Below are 17,564 nucleotides of genomic sequence, written 5' to 3'. Positions count from 1 at the left end.
TTTCCTCTGTTTCAGGAATGCATTGTGGAAGAACTCTGTCACCACCAAACTTTGGCAAAGGATGCAACTGTTTGGTGTATGGTACTCTGTAAATGTGTCTTAACTGATCCAGTGAGAATTCCTGAACTTGGGAGCCACTCAGATATAACAAAAATTAAAGGCTTTGGGGTAGAGAGTGAAAATTACAATGGGTACACAGAGTTCTGTACTTTAAAGCTTTGATGCTATGTTTATATCAAACAGCACATTTCACTGACAAAGCAAGACAATTAGTGCCCAGAGCTTGGGTTCTTCTCCTTCTGAGTGCACCTAGACCTGTCTAATGGACTAAACACCCATTAGAGATCAAAGCACATCTTCTGATTTAGTCTCTTCTGAGAGGAATGCAGACCATGTGCTCCATGTGGGTTTCCCATGATGAGAATGAAAACATAGTGAAAGGACAAACAACTTTGAAGCCACAATCCTCATCCTAATTAAAACATTAATGGAGAAGCACTCTAGGTATGCTTTAATCTAGAGCCTGAACAAATGGAGGTCATTCTCTGTGCTTGTCTGCACTTCATCATCAGGCATTCTCCATAAGAGCAAGAACATCTTCCTGTGTTCTTGTGTTCTTCATGTCCTGCAAAAAATTGTCAAGGGCACTCAGTCATTTAAACCATGTTATAAAGTTGATAGACCTCTTCCATTTTAAGGGAAAAAAAATTATTTGATAGATTCTTGAATTAATAAAATTGACATCTATTCAAATCATTGCAATTTTTCTTTCAGGATTTATAACAGGATTTTTTGCAGAATTATGGTTTCAAGCAGAAGACAAGAGCTCTACAATGGATGAGTTCTTACACACCAGGGGTTTTAATGGCTGCTTTTGTTGCTTTGCTTGTGTGTGTGACTTAAGGACAGTGAAGTACCACCGCTCACAACAAAAGACAAGAAACTCTGAAAGTTACTCCTTGATGCATTTAATTTCCTTTGTGCTGTTCTAAGAGCTAGGGTATTATCAAGTGTGAGGTTACAATTGTAACAGGACCAAAAGCACTCCAGTTGGACCAGGTAAAAACAGGTTACAAAATATTAGGAAAAGAAATACTGAAAAATACAAATGATACCATCCAGTCACGCATCAGTTGCAAATCCAAATTCTGAAACCCTTGAAAATCAGTCCCAGGAAAAGTTCACAGCCACCCTTTCAAAAGGATATTCCAGTTCTAGGAGACTAAGAGTGGAGCAACCTCCCATGCCAACCCTCTACTTGACCTTTGCTGCCTGAAAGGTAAAAATTGCATCCTTGCTGCACACACAGAGTTGACCTGGGGAACATTTCTCTTTCAGGACTTGTCATTAGGAGGTTTCTTCTTGGCTTCCACATCCTTCTTAAAATCTTCCAGCTTCTTTGCAATGTTAGGAATCTTTAAAGAGAAAACAAAACAATCAAACCCCACACTATAAAAAAATCTGTGGCTACATGAGTTTCATCAGGAAAGACAATACCATATACATAGCAAGAAACTCCATAAAGTTTAAACTGGTTTTTAAGAGATATTTCCAGTATCTGTTGCCTTGCACAGAGATTAAATCTAAGCAGTACCAGGCAAACAGCAGATGAGAGCACCTCAATGAGGTTTCAGGAAATACTTAGATTATTAAGGCTATAAGTCAGTGATGGGAGCAGGAGGAAGGAAAAAGGATCACCTTACAGGAAATTTAGCATGACCAGTTTGGCTTCCTGACTGAAAGAAGACAAACTGCCAAGAATAAGCAGATTTAAACACTGATGCACAGGATTTCAAAGGGGAAATTAGATTGTACTATACCGGTCATATCCCAAGAAAAAAGAGATGTTCAAGAGCATCAAATAAGTTCTCAAGAAATTTATTAAGAAATATTTCTTCTGGTTCATCTTGTGGGAAACCAAATTCCTCACTGGGGAATTCTACTGCATTGCAAATTGGCACCTTTTGCAGTTTCACACTTGAATTAAAATTCAGTTTACTGCTTGTGAGCTCCAAATCTTCAGCTTTCTCTTACAAATAAAATAATTTTGATAAAATAATCCAACAGTAAATTTTGTTCACTTGAAAGGGAAAAAAAGCTGAAGCTCTTAATAGCAAAGAAAAGATTATGACTAGCTAAAACTAGGAAGTGATAAAGTATGATTAAAACAAAATTAAAGCAAATTTTCCACTCTTAGCTGTGAAAAAAAAAATCCTGTGTTTTTACTTCATATGTAACCTGACCACAGAGCAGAAGTTAATCTAAACAGAATGCAATTCTCTTATTAAATGGTCTGAGGCTCACAGAATTGGTAACAAGTTCCTCTTACCTTCCTTTTCAGAATGAATCTGTTTGAGCAAATGAAATTAAGAGCCCAGCCTGTAACATGCCTGACATTTAAACTAAACCAAGAGAACTCCACCACTGCCAGCAGAACCCTCCATGTACTTATTGCCAAGCACATTGTGTGTACAGCTGCAGAATTAGGCCCTCATTATGACAAGCTTATATTAAATGTCACCTCAAACCAATCACCTTCAACACCAGCAGTAAAATTTCCATGTTCATGTTTCAAATCAGTGTTGCATTTCCAGGTAACTACTTCTAGCAAATCAAAAGCCTGAGTCCCCCTCTTGTGGCAATACTTTATCAGTGCTGCCAGAAAAGCAATGCTTGTGATACATATTGATACATCCAAATATATTCTTAGGACTACATTTTTGTAACACTGTAAAACATGTATTGAACAGAAACAGCCTTTCATTAGTCCTTTTGCTGGACTGACTGACAGAAAAAATCACCAAAGTTTGTGCATAAACAAAGCAAAATATAAGATTTTTTTTCTTAAGCAAGATTACTTCAATACTGAAGATGAGAAGAAAGCAAAACATAAACACCAATGATGCCTCAAAAACTTTGTTTCTTTTATTAAGGCTAATACAGATTGCCTAAGAATTTAAAAATATTTATATGTTAAATGTTATGAACTCCTCTAGCCAGTAAGTAAAGTGGCACTGCTCTTACAAGGGATTCTGCTGACTTGGCAGAAAGTAAAAGCATGTTTTGAAGGCTCAGCTTGAAATATTTTTCCTCTGTCCTCTCACCTTGAAGACTGTTAACTGAGAACTGAAAAAACAAAGTTCTCTTTCTTTTCTTACTGTGAGAAAAGAAGGAAATAAAAATTGCAGGTCAATACACTTTTGAAGTAGGAGAAAGTATCACATTTACAAAAAAAAGCTGGCAAAACTTATTTTCATCATGAGTCCAGAAGAAAGACATTTCACACACTTTGAGGATTTTTATTAACAGTTATACTAAGTGGAGAACACTTTAAGAAGACAGGGTATCTGAGACAGGAAACCAGTATTTAGTGCAGATAAAATCCATGAGCAATTGATCAACCTTTTCTGTTTCTCCTGTCTTTGCCTGTAGAAGGCTGGGCTCTAGGACTGAACAGAAGTTTAGGTTTTAAGCACTACACTACCACAGATGATTTTTTGTTTTTTGCAATTAAGGTTGGAAAAGTCCTACAAGATCACAGAGTCCAACCTTTGAACAATCAGCATTTTGTTAACTAGACCAGAGCATTAAGTGCCATGTCCAGTCATTCCTTGAACACCTCCAGGGATGGTGACTCCATCACTTCCCTGTGCAGCCTGTTCCAATGGCTGACCACTCTTTCAGGGAGATAATTCTTCCTGAAGAAGTCTCAGTTCTCCTGTAACTCAAGTCAGCATGATCTGCATTCTGTTCTGTTTGATAAACCATCAAAATAAAGACTGATTCAATTCTAATTGAGGGTAAACAGTCATTTATTTTCAGTTCAGGACAGGTCTGCCTCTGAGAATAGCAAGATACTCACATCATAGTTCTGAGCCAGATACATCCCAACCACGTTGCCAAGAGTAAAACCAAGCTAAAAAGGAAGAAAGGGAGAAGAGTTAACATGCTTGCATCAAAAGCTTATTGGCTAAAATAAAAAAAAAGGGATATTGCAAGTTATTTAATGAGTTGCAACTCTACTTCTACGAAATTTCTCATCTTTCATCCAGAGAGGTGCAATTTTCCCCATCTTCCTCACCAGAAACACTTTGATATCATTTCCAAAACACCACACAGTTTTGTTTTTCAATCCACATCCCCAAGGACTATATGGATCAAGCTGTGTTCATCCTTGTAAGGATGAATATCTTTAAACATCCACAAAGGCAGTAATTCCTAAAAAAATAGGGGAGACAGCAGCAGGGACCTACACATCCCAGAGCTCTTGGTCCACGATGGGAAAGCCTAAAGCAACACCCAACTAGAACAGTGCTCAGTGTTGGAAAGGGACACACGTCTTAGTTTGAAGTAAAAGAAAAACCAAAACTTCACAACATGAACTTAAACTGATGTAAACCTGCTTCTTCTCTTCTGCAGCAACAGCTGGGCATCTTCAGACAAACCCTTCTGACCCCAAGAGATTAGTTCTCAGCCAAATCCACTCTGACCTAGGGGCTCCTCCAAGGCAGTACAGTTGGCTGGAAGCTGGGCACAACCTCTTCTGACAATTGTGCAAACTTATAATTGATGAAGGGTGTCCATAAAAATGCACTCTGGAAGCAGAGCAAGAGTAAAACACAAGCACAGCTTCTGGCCCAGACCCTGTCTGAGGAAAATCCTCAAGCATAAGAACACTTCTAGAGTGAATAAAATTCCTCTCTTCAAAGGCAGGTGATGAGATTTCCATTCAGCACCTGCTGAGTATCCTACATTTTATTTTTGTTTTTACACTTCAAAATAAATCTGCCCTATACCATGAAAGCTCATTTGACTATTTCAAAAAGGAGACACTGCTAATATTGTGCTTTTCTTCATTGTCAGCAGACAAACCACTCTTTGTAACAGCTGAGGATAGTTCTATCTTAAAAAACTGTTATTGCTCATGGTCACTGCTATCAAAATAAGACTATTTAAGGAAAATAAAACCACAGTCCACAAAACAACTTTGCCAGCACTTAATGACCAGACATCTTTTCCAGGCCCAAAGCAGCACAGCTCATCCTTTCTGTGATCCACATTCCATAAGCAGCACTGGTGAAAATCTATCTATGAAAAACTAAAATTGGCTGAGAGCTGTCAAATGAACTCTGACTGCAAATTACTTCAGTATTTTCTTAAACCCATTTTTGGTCTTATTCCTTATATTTATTATATCCTTATATTCCTATAATTAGCTTTTTAAACTTAGCTTTAACAATTTAAGAAGAATTAGTCCTGTGTGTACTGTCCTGTTATCATATGCTCTTGTAGTTTCACTTATCAGCTAAGTAGGTACTGTGGGAGATACTAACAAATAATGCACTGATGAAAACCAGACAGACATGTGATTCCTCTTAATTCAGAGTATCACTCTAAAAGAGGAGAATTTCCTGTATCTTTAGCAGGGTCTGGGAAGCCACCTGGAAGCACAAACCAGATCCTTATTAGCAGTGTTCTAGGCTTTTACCCTAGAACCTCCCCAATACATGTCATATTCTGTTCAGAGACAACCCTTACTCAGTTGAGATAATACTGAGATCAGTGCTCCCTTAAAGTGCACTCCTTTATTGGAAAGTCCAGCACTGCATCCACCCAGCTACATTTATTTTTAGAGCTAACAATTCCAGCAGTGAGGAAAAAAAAATCACTACTTAAGACTTCAATTATATGGAAAGCAAAACACATAGCCAATGAAAATGTGCACATTCACTAAAAACAACAGGACTGATGAGAGTTCAGGCTCTTCCAGTTTCCACTCAGCATTTCAAGGTGCTTTGTAAACAAATGGCTTATTTAAAGCTTAACTGTGGCCTGCAAAAACACAAGGTTTGTGAGATTATTCCTTTATCTCTCTGCTACAGCCCTAACCAGGGAGAGCAAGAGTCAAACATCCAATCTACACCCAAGCAGGGAACAAACCCAGAATTAGTACAACTTTTGTGTAATGGTTATGCACTAATAAGAAGCTGTAATTGTAAAGTATTTTCATCTAGGAAAAAAAAAAAAAAACCAAAAAACAAAACAAAACAAAATCCCCATTAGCAGAAAGCAGTAGAGCTGATAAACATAAACTTTGAGAGGCTAACCATATTTAGCCTTACTGAAGGTTTAAATTGGGTGCACAGGGGATTATAAACAGCTACAGAAATGACTGAGCCTTTCATACTTGTTATTATGAAGCTGGGATGAGAAATAGGCCTCTTTTATTTATTTATTATATAAAAACAGGCAAGACTATCCCAATTTACAACAGGCCATCATTTCTTGCTCTGTATATCTCCACCTGCTATGAAACTCACTGGCCTGCTGCACTACCTCACCCCAAAGCAAGATGAAGTCTAATATTCAGTCTAATAATTCTGCTGTTCTTCGGGGCAGTAATGAAACGCGATTCCTTGCTTTAATTTCCATATATAAAACCCCACATCTCCGGCGGTACGCTTTCAAGGGTGTACAAAACGGCATGGGCTGCTCTCACTCTAAAGGAGAGAGGCATTTCTGCTTACACAAAGAAATTTGAGCAGCAAGGGGGAGCATCACCGTGAGCAAGCACAATCTCCAAGGCAAATTGAGAGCACGGCTTGGAGGAAAAACAAGCCGCGAAACTCCATTTTCAGAGCAGCTTTACGGCACCGTTCTGCGAGAACAAGGGGGACGGGTGGGAAGGAGGAGGAGAAGGGAAGCCGCCCAAGGATGGGGCGCCGCCGGGGAGCCAACATCGAGCGCAGCCGCCCCGGTGACAGGGGCCCGGGGGTGCCCGGACACGGGGCCCCGGGATGGCCGGACACCGCGCCCTTTCCCCTCAGCCGGGAAGCGGCCCCGCCGTGCCGTGCCATGGCGGCGGCGCGGAGCCGCGCCGCGCCTCGGAGCCCAGAGCCTTACCAAGAACTGCAGCATGGTGCCCGCCCGCTGCCCGCGCTGCCGCCCCGCCCGACAGCCGGGGAAATGAGGCGGGCGGCGGCTGCTCCCCTTCCGGGCCCGCCCTCGCCGCCATGGCCGGGGGAAGGCTCCAGCCCAGCCTCCGGCCCGGCCCCGCCGCGCCCCGGCGTGAGGGGAAGCCGAGACCGCGCCATTCCGGCCCCTCCTGAGGGGCTGCGCGGGGGTGCCGAGCGGTGGTTGTTGGTTGGTTTTAATTTGTTGTGTTTCTTTTTTTAAGGTTGCATGAGTAGTTGTTCTTTGTGAATCACTTTGGGTTCAGCTTCTTTTAATGGCTACACTTAATTCATTGAGTTTTGGGCAGTAAATATCAGTTAGGAAGAGTTCTCTAGCTGCGAGTCATTAAGGGATTGCAGGCTTTATCGCAATTTATTTCAAAACCCCCACCCCAAAAATAAAAACACCCAAACAAAAAAAAAAAAACTAATAAAAAACTCTAAAAAAACCACACACACACAAAAAAAACCCAAAAACCAATGAAACAAGAAAAAAACAAAACAAACAGACAACCCCCCCCAAAAACAAACAAACAAACAAACAAACAAAACCCCGAAGCTTCTTTGACCAATTTTCAAGCCCATCCCTCTTAGGAATCCCACTAATCCTCATCTCAAACAAAACAAAAAAAACCACCACAAACAAAAAAACAAAACTAAACAAAACTCCCTCATGAAATATATTTTTTAGCTCTTGGGAAACTACTCTGAAAGCAAGTTAACTCACATCTCAGTTCCCAGAAAGCTCCAATGCTCCATCTAACAGAAAATATGTAGCATCTTCCTTTCTGATGGAAGTACCTTGGTGAAGTAAAGTATCTCCTGCCCACTTCAGGAAAAAAAGCACAGAAAGATACTAAGTAACGCCCTTTTTTTGTTGTTGTTGTTCTGGTATGACTTGAGACCACTTTCTCCTGAATTTCAGGGTGTCCCAAAGCTGTTGTGTTCTTCCCTCCCTGAGAGAGAGCTGTCAGCTGGAAGTGACACAAAGATGTGAATGGATGTGGCACAAGAGCCAGGGCTGGGCTTCCTTGTCCTCTGGAATTACTGACTCTTCCAGAGGTCTCACAAATGAGCTTCGTTCTGGAAAGAAGAACAAATGAGCTGCTAAAAACTATTTTCCTAATACTGAAGCCTTCTCCATGCCTGCAGGATCAGAGCACTGAGATTATATTAGACACCAGCCTGAGCACATGTCAGAAACCAGATGGGGCAAACAAGGCTTTTAGTAGTTAGAATGCCTCCACAGAATCATCACAGGGAGATAAGGTTCATTAAAAATGTTGTTATTATGCTTGGGCTATAATGAATACAACATGTGTTGAGTCTTGGCTCAACATTACTCTACATGGTTATTTTCCTACATGCCATAAATTTCCTCTGTGACATTTAGAGGACTGCCAATTTTATTTTTTTTTTCCTTTAAAGTGAAACTATTCCATTTGCATCAGCCAGTGCTGAATCATTTTGGGTCAGAGAGTGTAGAGGGTGGTGCTGCAGATGGCACACGTTAGTGGAAGGAAGAGCTCAGCCTGGTAGCTATAAATGCAACAATTATGCTTTTATAAATGGGGCCTTGTGGGGAGAAGCTAAACCAAAAATCCCAAAAAACAAACCTAAACCTACTTTTTTTGCTGCTAGGGTAGACTTTCTCAATGTTATCTACTATACTCTGGTATTCTGCAAGTACAATCAAGTCTCTGAGGCATGCAGAAAGCTTGTTTGTCAGGAAGTACTGGCTACTCAGTATTATTCTCGATTGCTAAATCATATTTGAAGATGCATTCATGTTGATTTAATATTGTTTTTATAGAACATGTGCAGTATATATGTACTCCACTCTATAGAAAGTGAGAATATCTTTTTTAAAGGGTAACATTTCATTTACCCTGATTTTACAATGAGTTTGCTGGGTTATGAACATATTAGGACAAGGATGTTTATATGTTAGACTCAGTGGAAAAGAAGGATGTTCTGTCATAATATTGTGAAAATTACTAACAAAGAAGAGTTTATATTCTGATATCCCCATGAGTCTATGTGCCTGGACAAAATTTGCCCCATGTGAGAGGAAGTGGCTGACATTGCTGCAGAGCCAGTATCTATAATATTAAAATTTATAATTAAAAGTTATGGAGATCAGAGGATATCTTTAATGACTGGAAGAGAGCAAATGTCAGACACATCTCCAAGAAGAGCCCAAAAGAATGCCCAGGAAACTAAAGACTCATTAGTGTGGCTTCAACCCCTGGGACAGGCGTGGATCAACTCCTCCTAGAAACTATTACAGACCAAGTGAAGCAGCTGATTTTTCTGTACAGGCAGTAAATATGTGATTGTCAGATCTGAAAGCAGCACCAATAAAATGTTTGATGTGAAAACTTATGATAATTGTGTTGCAAATATCTGAGAGTTTATTTGAGTAAAGGAGTAGTATTGATTTAGCCATCATGAGGATGCAAGCAAAGCAAGGTTGGTAGGGAGGAATAGTATTTTGGCATTCTAACTGCTATCCTAAGGAGAAATCATAAGTTTGCTATAGAAGACCTTTCTCAGACATGAAAATTATTTAAGTCACAGGATATAAAAACTAATTTTAAAAATTATTCTCTTTTTACTTCCACAATAATAATATACAACTTTGAATGTAAGTCCTCAGAATATGTATGTTTAACTGTCTTTTTAATATCACTCTTCATTTCCCGTGTCCAGCTGGAAAGGGAAATCCTACTGCCTTGAGGTAGAAATTTTGTAAAATAAACACCAGATGGAGCCAGAAAACCATCTACTAAAACTTCTGTTAAAATTTTATTGTGTTTGATCTGTACATTTTGATTTTAGTTCTGCCCATTTTCTTTGCTTTATTTTAGTAAAATATCTTTTATAATCTGTGATATGGTTTCAAGGTTTCTGAGAAGCTGTAATTATCCAGGACTCTTTTGTCTTGCCATGGAGACCTGCACTATTATAGCACAAAATAGATACACAATGTATTCTGCACTTGACATGTATTGAACAATATGTAATAAGAAATCAGAACTGCAGGGCAGTAAGCTTGCCAAAAATGTAGTAAGACTTATGATCTTTCAAGTGTAATTGCATACCTCAAAAAAAAAAATAGGTAGCCTTTCATCTCAAATCTTTCCTGGTGGAGGTGCACTTTATTGTTAAATAAAGTTGTTGAAAACATCTTTTCCAGAATAACTTCCAGTGTCTTCTGTCTCCTCTTAGTGGCTGTATCCCAAAGCCCTCTGGACTTCTCAGATCTATAGCCTACTACATTTTTGACAGAAAAACAGAAAACATCCCTGACTCACCGTGTAAGTCAGATTGTTTAAGGCCAAATTTTCAAATGTAGCTATGACTAGAAGAAGTGGTTGGCTTATAGTGGTTCAAATTGACCCCATATTGCAACAGCAGCTGGATCGGGGAGATGTCAGGCACTACTGGGCTCAGAGTGAACTCCAGAGTGCACTCCAGGGCACCCCCTTCTCCTGAAAGTGCTCCTCAGCAGAAAGAGGGAAACTTTAAAGCATGAGGAAGGCGAGCCCCAGGAGAACCAGAAGAGATAAACCTACAAAAGGCCTCTGAGCAGCAGGGCTGAAGGGCAGAATGAATCACAGGTTGGAGTTGAGGGATCTGTCACCCTCCCAGGGTGACACAACAATGCAGGACCCTGTCCCCACCTCAGTGAAAATTGTTTCTGCATTTCCAATAAAATAAGAAAGTGGTCCTTACTTTCGTGGCATGGTCTGATGATGGATGTTCTAATTTAATATATGAATCTAAATATCTATGGCTTGTTCCTCTCTAGAGTAACTCCACAAGACCCTTGGCACAAGGGGAGGGAATCAGAGACATTGAGGGCTAGCTAGAAAACAGAAAATAAAAGCAAAATTTTCTTTATGTGCAAAATAACAATGGGATGCTCCTCCAACAAACCAACCATGGAAATTTGAAATACTTTGAATTAAAAAATAAAAAGGTAATTCAACCACACTTTTTTTTACTTGTAGATGCATGAAACTGCATTTCCTGACTCATTTAGCCATTCATTCCATCCTAGCATTGCAACCTAATCCTGCATTTCAACAAAAGGTGATCTGCAAGCCCTGTCTATGCATTTATCATATACCTTGGAATTATCTCACACAGTGATATATATAAGCCTACAGATGGCTGTAATTTATCTGCTTAATATCTGACCACACACCTTAGAGCCTCTGGTTTTACCCATGTAAATGGCTCTGCTTTATTCTTTTTTCTCCACTCCTTCAGTATATTTATATACACAGGCAACTTATATTTGACTTGGACTCAGCTTTCAACTGTTTCATCATGAGGTCAGTCAGATGATGGTGCAGGTCAGAGAGGCTGTGCCATATCTGTCTTTCAGGTTTTCGTTTTTCTTTTAATGGAGGAAAGAGATTTTTCAGTCTTTGCATACAGGAATAAAGAAACAATCATCTACCCTGCCGGGAGAAATGGAAACCTGTTCAATAAAAGTTCCAGTGTATAATTAAAAAAACCCTCAAACCCAAAAGACTGATGATTTTATTTATAGGCAGGGTAGTGGAGTATCTTGAATGCAAATGAGTCATGACTTTAAGTTTTTACCCCGGAGCTACAACATCTAGAAATGTTCTTTAAACAACTCCTCCCCCGGCCAATTGAGATGTTCCCATGAACACATGTCCCTGGGTCTAGAAATTCAAAAATTGGAGGCTGAGTCAAGCAAGAAATTATTGAGTAATGATACCTTTCAGCTCTAGCTGCTGTGCTGTGGCCTGACAAGGACAATACATGAGAAATAGATGATGTATGAGGAATATATAATTCTCCAGTGACTCACAGAGAGGCATAATTGCATGAGCACATAATAGATATGAAATGAATTCCACTCTGTGCCAGACCCACAGAGGGCAAGGGTGCCAGTCATGCAGATCTAGCTGGCATTTCAAGCTCTAGCTGTGCAGGCAGCTGTGGGAGCTCTTGGTTCAGCTCCTCACATTCTGGTTTAGAGACAATCATCACAATCACATCAGGTGTGAGACACTGGGAAAATAGTCCCATCACTCATAGGATGACAGCAATCACCAGCACACCAGTTTTCTGAAATTGTTTCTCAGAACACCACGAGAGCTTTTTAAGAACTCAAACCCTATCAAAAGTACAGAAAAATGAGCAAAGAAAACCTATTTATAGCTAAGCTTTCTTGCTGCAGTTAAGGCCCTGAGTGCACACGCAGGCTCTCCAGCCTTGGCTACCACCCCTGAGTTGTGAGATAAGACTGGGAGAATCCTCCCTGGGGCCCTCTGTGCCTTGGATCTGAAGCTGAGCTTGCTGCCTGCTGCTAAGGTGCTGCTGGCTGCTAAAAACATCAAACATCACAGTGGCATTAGCTGATGGCTGAAGGTACACATGTGTGCTTTCTTTCTTTCATGTGTTCAAGAGTCATCCAGAACTTCTGGAGTTAAGTTCATGATGTTGCACACAAATAAAACACGTGCAAAGGAAACATCATACAGGAATTTGAGAGTCATGATCAGTAGATGGTGCTCTTTTGCCAAGCAAGAATGCAAGAAATATTTTCAAATTATCAAAAACGTTATCAACATCTTTCAATTTTTTTATTCCAGAATTAGGTAATATCTATTAAAAGTTTTTTCAGACACTTTTTTCCTTCCAAAAGTCACTCCAGATTTTCACTAGATAAGAGACAGAGAGGCACTGGTTTAACTGACCCACTTCATTAAACTTGGTGGAATAATCTAATTGTGGTGCTACACTTTAAAAAGCAACCCTTCAAAAAGAATTAGATTATCTGTCCAGATTTTAGTTAGCTCTCCTCTTTCTACCATGAGATTGTTTGCTCTGCTTTTTATGAAAACAAAACAAAACAAAACCAACGTGTCACCCGTAAAATCCCAAGCCCCTTGAACTCTACTTGTTGGTATTTTCTTAGACATAATTTCTTCAGTTAATTAAAATAATCTGAATTAATCTAGAGAACAACTAAAGAGTGACCTGTTCTCCTTACAGTAGTAATGTCAAAAAGAAATTATTAAAAAAAAAAATAAATGCCCAGAGCTCTTGTTTTGAAGCAAATTCCAGTTATGCAGTGAGAAGTTCAGGTGACAAGTCACAGATGTCATGCCTTTGCAGGACTGTGGCTCTAAATATTCAATTAATCTCTGACACAGGAAAATCTACACTTACTGCTTTCTGCTGAGCCCTGTCCACATTTCTTTTTAGTCTTCAGTGCAAATAACAACCTGCATACATCACAGAATTGAGGAACCCCACTTACTTGATTACAGTTATTTGGTATTCACTCACTTTCTGTTTGTCTTTGACGACTGTCATACTCACTGGCAAGCAACCAGAGTTCAAATGCTCCCAGTTACCAAGCTCCCAAGAAATTTTGTGCTGCCACTTCCCAAGTTTCCAGCGCCATACAAGACAAGCCAATAAAGTAAATCTGGGTAGCACAACTTGTATGAATGTTCTTTTCAGCCCTGCCCCTGACTCCTGTGAGATTTCTATTGAGAAATTACAGCTCCAGAGCATCTCAAGCCTTCTCCTTGAGGGTCAAGGAGGCCCACTCAGTTTGCCCTCTTTGCAGGCTTTGGGGTTTGGGCTAAATAATTTAAAGACCTCAACAAGGACTTAGAGTTTCAAATGCTACTAAAACCCATGCTTCATGTGACAACTGCTTTTAATGAATGGAATATTTACAAGAATTTAATAAAAGCAAAAGAAAAAGTCTGGAACCCATACTAAGTCCTTAATTTTTCCTGCAATGACTTTTTGAACTGATTGAATGATTCTTCTGTTTAGGCCAATGTGGTGTTACAGGGAGCATTCAAATCACTGTGATTTCATACATCTAAAGTCAAGGATATTATAAGATGTGAGATTTTAGCTTAAGCAAAATATGTATTGATTTTTTTAAAGCAGATTGATGAATGTAAGATCAAATCTGTGCTTTGTACTTGTCTGTAATATGTAATTCAGAACACGAAATTTCCTTCTGTTTCAGTAACTGAGTGCTCCTTCTTTCATAGGCTCATTTAGATGCAGACAATGAGATCCTTTACTTCAATAGCACAATTCTTTTAGATGGATGATAGATATGTCTCTGTTATACTTGGGAACACTGAAACTGCAAAGGTGTAAATTCCATGGATGAGGAAATGTGACAGACTTAGAGGCCTGACTCCAAATTATGGAAAGCATTGGGCATTTAAGGCCTAATTTACAAAAGGACTAACTTGATGTCTTGCCTTCTGAAAGGTTACTGAAGTAGAAAACTGAGATTATCCAGCTGATCCTTACTTTTTTCTGGTAGTGTGTTAAAAAACAGTGAGGCAAGCTCACACTTTCCATGAACAGACCTTGTTAATTGCACTGTCAAATTTATATGCTATTAAAATAAAACACTGTGTTCATGTGTGTCATGTACATTTTGGATAATATCCCATACTTATATTAGAATAGTTTAAAAGTCTAAATTAAATTAAATAACACAATCTGATGATTATAAAGGGAAAAGAAATTCACTCTCAAGGAAGCATTTTCAAAGTATATATATTTTTTTGTTCAAGTTAAAGCATCCATTTATGTTGACATTTAATTTCTGAATGAGAGAGTTCTGAATAAGCTTAGAGATGAATTGCTATGTGTATTTGATTCTGTGATCTTATGGGAGGCTACACAAGGGTGTCCTAAGAGCTTTGTGAAGTGCTATTGTGTTGTACAATGTGTACTGCTTCTTGCAAGTTCTTGTCATAACATTCCTTACCTCTATTAACTGCTACAAAACAAAACTAGCATATACATTCTCATTCTGATAATATATTCTCATAATAAATGTATTATTATCATCTAACATGGGAGAAAAACATAGAGAGACATAAGTGCTCCACTTTAATCTCAAACATTTAATATTGCTCATGGTCTTCAACAATGTGTACAGCTAGATGCTCTTAACCTTCTCCTGCAGGCAGTTCTGACCTGTCGGTGCTCAGTACCTGCTAAGGGGTAGTGGGTATTTCAGTTTTGCTAATTTCACAGGTTTTTTCAGGAAATCACAATATGATCTGCTGTTTTCTAGCTCAGAACTCCTTCAGAACTGTGTTTACAAATGCTTTTTGGATATTTTTATTATTCCGTGGAAGTAAAAGTTGTTCTTCAGATAAAAAGATCTCTACTTCTCAAGAAGTATTTTAATATACTGATAGTAGGTGCAAGTTCTTTTCACATTAGTTCATGTCTTGCTACTTAGGTCAAAGTAAGGTGGTTCTGGCAACATCCATTTTAGAGTGACTATGAAAAAAACAATGTGATAGGTAATGAGCATGAGGTTGCAGACTTGAATAACAGGTATCAAATGCATGCTCCTGTTGCCTTAGTAACCATTCCTTCCCCACTGAGAATTTAAGTTAACCCTCTATGCAATGTAAATTTAACCCAGGATATTTCCCAGTTATAGTAAAGGGAAACATTTCCTAGATGCTGAATGAAATTGCAGGAAGAAACAGAGGCTAATTTGTAACTTTATAGTAAATCTTTGGCTCAGTTCCCTGTTCACCGGTTACATAACCTAAGTACAGGACAGTTTCCTGCACCCTTTTTGTTTAATATGCACATAAGAGTCAAAAGCCTCATAAAAAATCACTGTACATCTGAGGATGACTTTATGTGGAAGTGCACAGGTAAACAAATATAGTGTTGAAGTTACTGATTCTGTTTAGCAAAGCCAAGAAGATAATATTCTTTTCCCCTTTTTGTTCCTTATTTTGCAAGTACCCAGGCAATTATCCTTGAAGCTCATTCCAGGAGCTGCCTCTAATTATTGTAGTTACATCTGCTAAGGCATGAAAAGAATTATGTCAAAGCTTAAGGTAAAAAAAAAGCCAAAGAACTGAAGTGTTAAGCTATAGCTGGAGCTGCTTCTGTACTCAGGGAATTTTGCACAGTGTACTGTCATATCTTAAAGAGATAAAAGGAGAAAGGGAATCAAACTGTTCTTCCTTTGTGTCTTCTTGAACTGGCCCCTAAAAGGCCTGATATCTGATGAGCTCCTACAGTAAAAATTTGTGCTGGCATTGCTCAGGGACATGAGGAAGTGTGATCCCTGAGCAGCAGCAATGTGCTGGCTGAGAAAGCTTGGTAAGAAGCAGTTATAGAAAGAAAAACACACTTCAATGTGGAGCAGGGTGCACTACATGAAATGCATCTTCTGAGCTGTAACAATCAGAGCCCTTTGCATCAGTATACCCTGGAGTCAATGAGGCCTCACTAGACACTCTCCTTTTGTTTAGATTTTACCAGATGTGTGTCTTTTTTGTTTTTTCTTCATTTCAATATTTTATTTTGCTGTTTCAAAAGTTTCATTTTCCTTCTGTCTAAAACAGTTGGAAAAGCACAGCTGTGTCATGCCACATGGCCCTGGCAAGGCTCTTGATGTGCAGCAACACATAAAACGAGATCATTTGGAATGGTCTATTGAGCTGATGGCCTGGACCTCAGGCAGGAGTGCTTAAACACACTCTCCAGAGAGGCTTGAGACTTCTTTGTTTGAGGAAAGGTTCCTGCTGAGAAAAACAGTTGTAAGCATGAAATGAAAGCTTAAGGGACTATGTAGGAGCAGAACTGCACAAAGGGAAGATGCACAACTGAAAAGGTCTTCTCAGTCCTAGTACTCCCTAATTTTTTTTTTTTTTTTTTTTTTTTGGGGACTGTATAAATATTTTGCATGCAGTATATTATTTATGAGGTAATTGCCTCAGGACAAGATAGATTATTTTCAAAGTCCCATCCCACCTCAAATAAAATGGCCTATAGAAAAAGAAGAAAAATAATTGAATTATGCAAGCTCACTGTCAGTCTGCAAGTTTTATTTGGAAAAAAATAATTTTGGTGCTGTTCATAAATTATCCTTGACTTTAATACCAGTTAAGCATCTTTTCCCCAGCATTATCTCCATGTCCTCTGCCCAATGGTCCCAGACAGTTTGTCCTGACATTTCTACCTCTGTTTTCACCTTCTTTACTCTGTGGTACAGGTTAAAGCCTAAAGCTCAGAAACTCTTGAGAAGAGCCTTTGCTGCAAAACCGAGACTGCAGACTAGGTAAAATAAGCATGTTCTTCCCTAGTATTTGAATATGATTCTTCAAAGAAAAACAATAAACTAGATACAACTTTGCAAGGTGCCACTGCAATACTTTCTTTACACAGGTGACAGTAATGCTGCCATGTAATTTGTTCTTTTTGTGACCCTTTTTTCTTCCATTAAACCCATGCAACATGGCACTTAGAGAGGATAAGGAAAAACCTGAGGAACTCACACATCTCATCCTGAATTGAGTATTGGAAAGAGTAAAAAATTGAGTATTGGAAAGAAGGTCCACTTTATGCATATATTCTCATCTCACTCTTTTTCTATTTCATATTTTGCTAATAAGAAAAGTTATTGATCAATGTTGTGTTGTTAGTAGCAGAATTTGAAAATGTTTTTGTGTCTACAGACTGTGCATATGGTGGCTGTCAGGTGTTATTCAGATTCTTTTTTGCATATGAAAAAATTTAAAAAGGTACCAAATAACC

At 39.0% G+C, this 17,564-nt stretch overlaps 1 protein-coding gene across 1 annotated transcript; it reads right to left on the bottom strand.

Annotated features, from left to right (window-relative positions):
- Positions 1–952: 952 nt before the first annotated feature.
- On the bottom strand, positions 953–6,983 carry STMP1 (short transmembrane mitochondrial protein 1). The gene is made up of 3 exons (XM_063154088.1): positions 6,904–6,983; positions 3,863–3,916; positions 953–1,415 (listed from the first exon to the last, which is right to left on the bottom strand). The coding sequence occupies exons 1-3, from the start codon at positions 6,916–6,918 to the stop codon at positions 1,335–1,337; spliced, it is 150 nt and encodes a 49-aa protein (XP_063010158.1). The 5' UTR covers positions 6,919–6,983; the 3' UTR covers positions 953–1,334.
- Positions 6,984–17,564: the final 10,581 nt, after the last annotated feature.

Source organism: Melospiza melodia, chromosome 4, assembly GCF_035770615.1.
Source record: "Melospiza melodia melodia isolate bMelMel2 chromosome 4, bMelMel2.pri, whole genome shotgun sequence".
In the NCBI taxonomy this organism is placed as follows: Eukaryota; Metazoa; Chordata; class Aves; order Passeriformes; family Passerellidae; genus Melospiza; species Melospiza melodia.
The sequence above is the reverse complement of the archived record's forward strand: the minus strand, read 5'-3'. Positions and strand labels throughout refer to the sequence as shown.